The sequence below is a fragment of the Otolemur garnettii genome, unplaced genomic scaffold (assembly GCF_000181295.1).
Source record: "Otolemur garnettii isolate 467f Iridium unplaced genomic scaffold, OtoGar3 scaffold00044, whole genome shotgun sequence".
NCBI lineage: Eukaryota > Metazoa > Chordata > Mammalia > Primates > Galagidae > Otolemur > Otolemur garnettii.
Genome location: NW_003852439.1, coordinates 7,290,962 through 7,300,209, shown reverse-complemented (window position 1 = coordinate 7,300,209; position 9,248 = coordinate 7,290,962). Strand labels below are relative to the sequence as shown.

General features: G+C 59.6%; 1 protein-coding gene across 1 annotated transcript; it reads left to right on the top strand.

Moving 5' to 3' along the window:
- The first annotated feature begins 4,273 nt into the window (after positions 1-4,273).
- LOC100946514 (tektin-4) lies at positions 4,274-9,035 on the top strand. The gene is made up of 6 exons (XM_003790760.1): positions 4,274-4,807; positions 5,894-5,964; positions 6,119-6,262; positions 7,664-7,886; positions 8,419-8,573; positions 8,819-9,035. The coding sequence occupies exons 1-6, from the start codon at positions 4,274-4,276 to the stop codon at positions 9,033-9,035; spliced, it is 1,344 nt and encodes a 447-aa protein (XP_003790808.1).
- The last annotated feature ends 213 nt before the right edge of the window (positions 9,036-9,248 follow it).

Sequence of the window (9,248 nt, the reverse complement as noted above, 5' to 3'; positions counted from 1 at the left end):
CTACGACCCCCGGCCTTGCCTGACATGCCAGGTGCAATGACACCTGTTCAGCCTCCTCCTCTGCCCCGGCCCTCTTATGTCTGTCCTGTTCCTCTCAGGGCAGAATCTCTCTGTAAAACCATTTTTTAATCTACACACCCATCCATCTTGCTTCCAATTATTCCTCCAATTCCTCCAACAGTCTGACATTTATCTGCCTGCCGCAGTCAGGACCCACACGCCACCTCATCTTATTCTGGTGTTTTATGGCTTCTTCTGAAAACCACTTAACTTGGTCATGCCTGGAGGGCAGGGTTCTCGGCACAGTGAAGGTCACAAGACAGTGTCTTACTTGCCCCTGCTGCCCAGGGCCTCTACAGGCAGGGCCAGGACCACAGCCTGTCGGGACCCTTCTTGGTTTGACCTAGGAACCCAGCTTTCTCCTGCCTACAGCTGGCACTCCCATGGGAGAGACCCAGGACTATTCTGCTTCACCCCCTGACACCCATAGGGGAGAGCCTGTCCTTATCCCCATTTTACAGATGGGGAAACTGAGGCACAGTGCTGTGACAGCTCCAGGCCACATAGCCTCAGGTGCTATGGTCTAGATTCTGCCCATGCCATGGACCTCTAGAGCCCTGCTCTGGGTGCTAGGCCAGGATCCTGACCACTGCTAAAGGCCAGTAGAGCACCCTGAGTCCTGGTGGTGGACACAGCTGTGCAGACAGCCCCACACAGCCACCCACTTTTGGGCAGGAAAACTGAGTCACACATGCAATGCCCCACCTGCCTCCCTGGGAAGGGTTGAAGACAGGCAGTGTCCATGGTCCTGGGTGTCCACATCCACCCACTGGCCAGGAGGACAGAATGGGGCTGAGTGTCAGATGCCCACCCCTCTGCTGGGCTTGTCTCAGCTGGGGAGCAGGGGCTGGCTGGAGACTCAAGTCTACCAACTGCCTGGCCATACTCAGGTCCTCAGGTCCTTGTCCACTCTGATCCTGCTGTGTCTCCAGTCTTTGTGGGGCCTCCTGCCTCCACAGGGAGGGTGGGTCTCCTTAGCCCCTCAGTGCTACCAGGAAGGCCCCACCCTGAGGCCTCCCTGCCTCGTCCCTGTGGCAGCCTGCAGAAACCCACCCCACTCAGGCCATGTGCATGCCAAGCTTGGTCCCCCAGGACTTTTCCTCCAGGAATCCCTCCTGAGCCTCCCCCAGAATCTGTCTTCCCTCATTGTCCTGTCCTGGGCGGGGCACTGCCTCCAGGTTCTCTGGCTTCTCCTGTTCTGCTGTGGCTGTGGCCGAGACTAGCCTCTGATCACCTAGAGTGGGCTTGGGGCTATCTGAGCTGTTTTAATTCTCCCACTGTTAAAAAGTTCTGCTGGCCCCTGGGGGAAAGGCAGAGGTGTGCTACCCACCCTGCTGGCAGGTGCACTGCTCAGAGGCAGACAGTTTCCCGAGTTGTCATCCAGTTGGGAGGCGCAAGGAAGGTGGTCTAGGATCAGAGAAAGCCAGATGGTCTCAGTCTCAGCATTGTGCCTATCATGTCTGTGTGACCTTGGGCCTGTTACAGCTGCCTGAGCCCCTGGGGTGTGCTTGGTGGTGTGGGCTGAGCAGAGGGGAGCAGTCACCTCCATGTCTAGTGACTCTGGGGAAGGACTGTGGCTTCCCAGGGGGGCAGGGCTAGGCCTAGCAGGATGACCCTTCTTACCCGGCCCACCCTGTTAATGGGACACAGTGGGGTCACTACTGCACTAAGTCACCACTGCATCCAGGCCATGCTTGGGGCAAAGGTCAACGTGGCCACACCTATGTCCTAGGAGGAACCCAAGACCTGAAACCTGCAGGCTGGACCAAGCTTCCTGGCCCTGGGTGAATTGGTGGGGCTCAGGGCCTCCCTGGGTCCATCCCTGTCCAGGGAGATCTTCTGTGGCTGTGGTCAGTGATACCACAAACACCCCTGGGCTGGCCCAAGGCCAGAAGCCACTAGATGTGACTGAGGGTAGATGAGGGCAAGGCAGCCTCTTGTCTCCTCCCCCACCCCCGGCCCAAGTGGTCCCTCTGTTCCTCTTAACAAGCCCTGTGACTGGAGGTTGCCAACTGCAACCAGCCTGGGGTGAGCTCAACCCTGCCCTCCCTACCTCTGGGCCCTGAGCAGGGGGCTCTAATGGACACCCCTGACCAGGGCTTGGAAGGCTGCTAGCTCCCTGGGATCTGTGAGGCCAGGGCCAGAAGGACACGCATGTACCCGAGGGCCTCCATTCTTCAGCCAGCAGACCCCAGAGGTAGGAGGACGCTGGGTGTGTCCTTCAGGGCTGCCCTGATAGGTAGGAGTATACTGGGGGTGTGCAAGTAGAGCTGGGCAGAAGTTCAGGGGCTCCAGGGCCTTCTGGACCCCACCTGCAGGCTCTGAATGCTGATGAGGGGAAAGGGCGCTGGGGCTTTGCCCTTGGGAACATCCGAATGTCCCAAGACTTGACTTTCCAAACAAATACAATTTGGAAATAAACAAATCCACTGAGCTGCTACTTGGTCAACCCCATACACAGACCCCTCACCCCTAGCATAGCCCCTGCAACCCTCACTAGCACCCACACTTGGGCCCCTGCCTTGGTGACTGTGATGTCCCTAGGTAAGTCCATGCAGGATCCAGGGTACCAAGAAGCTGATGGAGAGAGGTCACTCCTGTGGGTTCCCCGGAGTCTGGGTTAGGGGACAAGGCCAGCAGCTCTTCTCCACTGGGCTTACAGGGAGAGATACCAGTAAATGCAGTTCACAAAAAAGTGTTCCTGTGCCTGTTGCCATCTGGGAAATTGAATCATGGGGACTGGAGGGCATTGTTCAGGGCCACATTCACTCCAGGGATCCCCTGATCTCCCACTCTGAAGGACAGTGAGGAGTGGGTGGTGCAGGCCAAGGTCACTGCCCATGGGCTCTGCCTTCCCCAAAGCTGGTATTTGTGAAGCTCCTACTGTGTGCTGTTGACAACAGCGTGGAGCATGAGGTCAGGCTAAGGGAGGGCACCAGGAGGAGGGCACAGCGGGTGAGGTAGGCGTAACCAGCTCCTGTGTCACGGTGAAGGGGTTGTGGGTGGGGAGGGCAAGCAGAGCCTGTATGGGGAGGGGGACCGGGGTGGGTTCCCTGCTAAGAGGACTGTGTGGTGGGGGTTTCCAGAGAAGCCAAGGCCAGAAGGGCTGGACCCCAGGCCAGGGTGGTCCAGGCAGATGAGGGCTGAAGAGCCTGGAGGGGCAGGTACATCTTATGGACAATGGTGCCCTCTTCTGGCTCTTTTGGGCATTGCCCTAGGCTGGGGGCTCCCTTGGTCCTCGGAGGCGGGTGTGTTGTGGGCTCTGCTTGGATGCCATGAGCTGCCTGCCCATATTGCTTCATCCTCACAGCCTGGCCCCAGGTGACTTTGGGACAACTTCCCAGGACAAGACCTGCCCCCTGTAGGGCAGATTTGGGCGTCTGACTCCAAACACGCACCAGAGGTTGACTTTAACCTCCCATCAAAGAGCAACTGGCCTCTGTGGTGCCCTGAGGAGGCCTTGGTGGGTCATAGGAGTGGGCAGGAGTGAGGACTCTCTGAGAAGGCCAGTAGGCACTGCCTTGGGCTCAGCTGCCTGAGCGGGGGTGGGGTGGGGTACCCAGTCTCCAGACCACAGTGTCATATTGGCTGGTGTGGGGGTTATGGGAAAGGGAAAAGACCCTCTGTGGGAAAGTGCAGATAGTGGGGTAACACTGTCAGCACCCCAACAGCCACCCTGAGGCCCTAACATCCTGGGCACCTGTGCTTCCAAGGGGCCTCAGATGGGCAGAGCCTCCCCCCTTGCTCACAGCTGTGCCCAGATCCTGGCCCAGGGGGCAGTCAGAAGATAGCACCTGGCAGGGCAGGCAGGACAGACTCTGGAAGGGAGGAGGCTGCCAGGGTAGGCCTTGCCTGGGGGATAGGACACAGAATGCTGGGAATAGCTTTTCCCAGAGCTCTCTAGGAGAAAAGAACCTTCCGCCTGGCTGGCTGCTGATGTTTGTGGCCAGGCAGGGGATCTGGGCCTGCCTGGCCCTTTAAGAGGGCAGTTCTGCCTGCCCTGAATACCCCCTCCCTGGTACTGGGTGGGGAATCCCTGTTGCCCAGCAACAGAAGGCCCTTGGTGTGTACAGTGTTACCAGGGTGACCAGGAGCCACTTTCTGCTCTGAGGACAGAGTGGTTGGTGCTGCCCCGCTGACTTCACCCAGCTGACTGTGCCCAGTGACGCCCCTGCTCTCCACTGGCCCCACTCCCCATCAGGGGGCCAGCACCATGGCACAGACAGATGTGCTCCTGACCAAGGAGCCGGCCCCACAGACAGTGCCACCCAGTGAGCTGCCCTGCAAGGTGTATGATGTGGCCCGCAACACCGGTGCCTATACCTCCTCGGGCCTGGCCACTGCCGGCTTCCGCACAGCAAAGTACCTGGTGGACGAGTGGTTCCAGAACTGTTATGCCCGCTACCACCAGGTCTTTGCAGACCGTGACCAGTCAGAGAGGCAGCGGCATGAGAGCCAGCAGCTGGCGGCTGAGACGGGGGCGCTGGCACAGCGCACACAGCAGGACTCCACAAGGAGGGTGGGCCAGCGGCTACAGGACATGCACTGTTGGCAGTCAGAGCTACAGCGCGAGGTTGACGAGCTGATTGCTGACACCGACTTGCTGCTGTCCCAGAAGCAGCGGCTGGAGCGTGCCCTGGACGCCACGGCAGTACCCTTCTCTATTGCCACTGACAACCTGCAGTGCCGTGAGCGCCGCCAGCACCCGGACCTCGTGCGTGACCACGTGGAGATGGAGCTGCTGAAGGTGTGTGGGGCTGTGAGGGGCTGTGAGGGCATGAGAGGCCTGGGCAGACATAGGATTACCTGTGGCCATAGGCTTTAGTACCTGTGCACCCATGTGGCCACATGCAGGCACACGTCGGCCCCCTTGCGCCTGACCCAGGACCCTGGGGCTCAGACACCTGGCTCTTTAGTCACAGGAGATGGTTTTGCCCCCACTGAATCACGGACTTTCAAGTAACTGTCTCTCTTTCGGGATCTCATCCCCTCCAGCCCACTTGTATCCAAGAAGATTCAGCCTGACACTGAGTTTCCCGATCTCATAGTTCCCTCCAGATCCCCTCTCTCTCCTCTGAATGTCTCCTCAGAAGGCAGCATGCGGTGTCTTTAGGGAAGTGCCAGGCTGGCTGCTGGTGCTGGCTCTGCAGAACCTGCTCACCTCTCAGGCCTGGGCATCGCCATTACTGAAGGATGTTTGGGGGATGTCCAAGGGCCTCAGGGAGACCCCTCCCTACACCCTAGGCTCAGGCTGGAGCCTTGGGGCCGTCCCTGCCCCAGCCTTCACCCTGCCCAGTAATAGAAACACTAACACCAGTGGAACAACAGGGGTACATGGGACCAGGACCCCAACATCTTTAGGGGATCACCTGGAGATGCAGCATGAGGTCGAGGCGGGAATACCAGTCATAGGAAAGAGGGTTGTCCTCACACAGAACATGAAACCATGCAGGCCACAGCAGGACCCTTGTGTTCTGGGTGTCAGGACAGAGCCCCAGGGGCAGCCCAGGTGGACAGCTGGTCCCCAGGGATCAGGGGTCTTGGAGGCTGTTCAGGGGCCAGAGGGCAGGCTGATGCCCCTCAGGGCAGGCTCTGGGACCACTGCAGCAATGACCCTCAAGCTTAGGAGTATGGGATCTGCTGCTGGGAGAAGTCCCCAGAAGAAAAGATCTTGCTTACAACACACCAGAAAGAATGTTTGAAAGCCCAGAGTAAGCCCTACATAGAAGGATCTGTGCTTGTGGCTCCACTTTAGGAGACATGAGCAAGCAGGGATCAGGCCCTTTTCAGCCCTCAGTGGTCTCTGGGCTCAGGTGGAATTTCTTCCCCGCAGGAAGCTGAGCTCATCCGGAATATCCAGGAGCTCCTGAAGAGGACCATCATGCAAGCGGTGAACCAGATCCGGTGGGTGGGTGCCTCCAGGCCCGAGGGATAACCCCTGATCCCACCTACCTGCACCCCAGGCTCAAAGAGGGCAGGGACTACCTGGGTCCCAGAGTGGAGGGTTAGGTTCTGCCAGCTTAGGGGGCCTGGCACTGAGCTAACTGCTGCCACCCAGACTTAACCGGGAGCACAAGGAGACCTGCGAGCTGAACTGGTCGGACAAGGTGGAGGCCTACAACATTGATGAGTACTGTGCCCGCCTGCACAGCCAGAGTACTGAGGTGCAGTCCTACCCGCACTCTGCCCAGTTTGAGGAGAGGTAGGCAGGGGCTGACATAGTGTATGTCTGCCCCGGGTGACACTGCATCAAAGAGGGGGAGCCAGAGCATGGGGATCAAGGAGGACCAGGGAAAGCACGGGTGGCACATGGTGTAGGGCAGGGGTATATGGGTGCAGGGTGCGGGAGAAACACAGGGTATAGGGCTGGGGGGACACAGGATGTGAGGGGGCATACAGTGCAGGGTAGGGGAGGCCCAGGGTGTGGGGCAGGGGCACACAGCATGCAGGCTGGGGAGGACACAGGAGGTAAGGCAGGGGACACAGGATGTGGGGGAGGCACAGGGTATGGAGCTTGGAGGGACACAGCATGTGTAGGGACACAGGGTGTTGGGTGGGAGGGACATAAGATTTAGGGGGCATGGATGCAGGGAGCACAGGATGGGGGTACACAGGGTATAGGATGGGGGCGTACAAGGTGCAGGGGGACACCAGGTGTGAAATGGGGGGTACACAGGGTATGGGGTGTGGGGTAGGGTATAGGGATCACGGGGCATGGGAGGGACAGGATATAGGGGACACAGGGTACAGGCAGAGGGGCACAGGGTGTGAGGCAGGGGGATTTAGGGTATAGGGTGGGGGGGGACAGGGTGTGGGACAGTGGTCACAGCATGGTGGGGCAGAGGGTATGGGGCAGGGAAGACACAGGGTGTGGGCTGAGGAGGACACAGGATGTGTGGTGGGGCCACAGGGTGTGGAGCAAAGGGGGACCTGACATGCTGGGGGGCACAGGGTGCAGGGTAAAGGATACAGGGGTGGGCATCCCAGGGTGGGGGTCGGGCTGTGCGGGGGGGTGGTCACAGGGTGTTAGGGGGCACAGGGTGTGGGGCGGGGGGGCACAGAATGAGAGAAGCAGAAGATACTGAGCAGGGGGGATGGTGCAGGGTGGAGGGACACAGAGTGCTGGGTAGGGGGACAGAGGGTGTGAGGGGATACAGGGTTCAGGGTTGGGGAGTAGGGGAAAACAATGTGTGGCATGGGGGGACATGAGATGTGGGGGGGCATGGAGTGTGATGAGGGGACACAGAGTTCAGGGCAGGGGCACATGGTGCAGGGGACACAGGATGGGGACACAGGGTATGGGACAGGGGTGTACATCATGCAGGATAGAGGGGACACAGGGTTTGAGGTGGAGGACACAGAATGTGTTGGGGGCACAGGATACAGGGTGGGGGGGACAAAGGATGCTGGGCAGGGGAGACACAGGTTTTGAGGAAAAGGGACATAGGATGCAGGAAGATGCGGGGTGGAGGTGGGGGGCAGGTGGCCTCACAGTGTGGGGCGCAGGCCCTGGCGTGGAGGTGGGCCACAGGGGGCCAGGCAGGGGGGTGGTATGGCGGAGCCGTGGGCAGGCCTTCCCTGATGAGCCTGCTTCTGTCTGCAGTGCCTCCACACCCCAGACATGGGCCAAGTTCACCCAGGAAAACCTGTGTCGTGCAGAGCGTGAGCACCAGGCCTCAACCAACCTGCGGGCGCTTATCGACTGCATCCTTCAGGACACTGCAGAGGACCTGCGGCTGCAGTGTGACTCTGTGAACCTGGCCTTTGGGCGCCGCTGTGAGGAGCTGGAGGACGCCCTGCACAAGCTACAGCACCACCTGCTTAAGGTGGGCCAACCTGAAACTACCCCCTGGGTCTCACCCTGAGGTCCCCAAGAGCAGATGCCTGCACGTGTGTGGGCTCCCACTAAGCATGTGCAGAGACAGCTGGCAGTGCCACTAAAAAGCACACCAGGGGCTGATGGGTGTAGGGAGGATGGAGGCAGGAGGCAGTTTGGGGGTCAGGGACCACCTAGTGGGGTGACTCACCAGGCTTGGTTGGACCACAGGCCTCTGACTCTGGGTTCTTAGCCTGGCCTTTGGTGCACCCAAGTCCCTTGAGTACTTAGCCAGGGCTGAGGGCCTGGTGACCATCACGCTGGGGGTGCTCAGGCCATGCTGACTCACCAAAGCCCTCTAAGTGCCTTGGGGAAGGCTGAGGTGGCCGTCACATTGTCCCTTCCTTAAGCATCCCCCAGAGCCATCAGACAGGGCTGCCCCACTGGACACAGCCCCAAGAGAGCAGGAAAAGGGCTGGCCTGGTACCCTGCTGGCCTGGCCCTGACCTGGCTGGGGCTCATGGGCACGTTTCTGCCCTCAGACGCTGCGGGAGATCACAGACCAAGAGCACAATATTGCGACCTTGAAGCAGGCCATCAAGGACAAGGAGGCACCACTGAGGGTGGCCCAGACACGCCTATACCAGCGTTCACATCGGCCCAACGTAGAGCTGTGCCGTGACACTGCCCAGTTCAGGTGCCTGTCCTCCTTGTGGCAGGCCCAGGGCCACATGGCCATCACTGCCCCATCCACCTGCCCCTATAGCTAGGGGTCACTCCTAGGACTAGTTTTCTGGGGGTTTCCCTTTGGGGCCCAGGGGTCCTTTCATGGGGTCTTGGCCAGAACCCCCCCTGAGTTCTAAGCCCCATCTTGTCCCCCCTGGGGGAAGGTCCCCACAACCCCTACCCAGAGCCCCTGCTAACACCCCCAACTTCCTATAGGCTGGTGAGCGAGGTGGAAGAGCTGAACATGTCCCTCACGGCCCTAAAGGAGAAGCTTCTAGAAGCAGAGCAGTCACTGCGAAACCTAGAAGACACACGAATGAGCCTAGAGAAGGACATTGCAGTCAAGACCAACAGCCTGTTCATCGACCGCCAAAAGTGCATGGTCCACCGTGCCCGCTATCCCACCATGCTGCAGCTGACTGGCTACCAGTGACCCTCCCCCGAGCCATCCACACACCCCCAAATAAAGAGCACATTAGCTTTCTGCACATGATGTGGGGCTGGAGTGGGCTTCTTGGTTGCTTTTGGTCACCACACAGCCCACTTCACCCATAGATCTACAGTCCCGAGCCATGATAGGATCCAGGCTCGGAGAGCGTGTCCAGAGCCTCCCATCATTCTGCCCTCCCACCCCCACGGGCCCCAT

Bases quoted from the DNA above. Each gene is read 5' to 3' on its own strand.
- LOC100946514 (XM_003790760.1), top strand. From the start codon at position 4,274: ATGGCACAGACAGATGTGCTCCTGACCAAGGAGCCGGCCCCACAGACA. The intron at 6,263-7,663 runs GTAGGCAGGGGC...TTCTGTCTGCAG, and splicing joins TCTGCCCAGTTTGAGGAGAG to TGCCTCCACACCCCAGACAT. The intron at 7,887-8,418 runs GTGGGCCAACCT...TTCTGCCCTCAG, and splicing joins TACAGCACCACCTGCTTAAG to ACGCTGCGGGAGATCACAGA.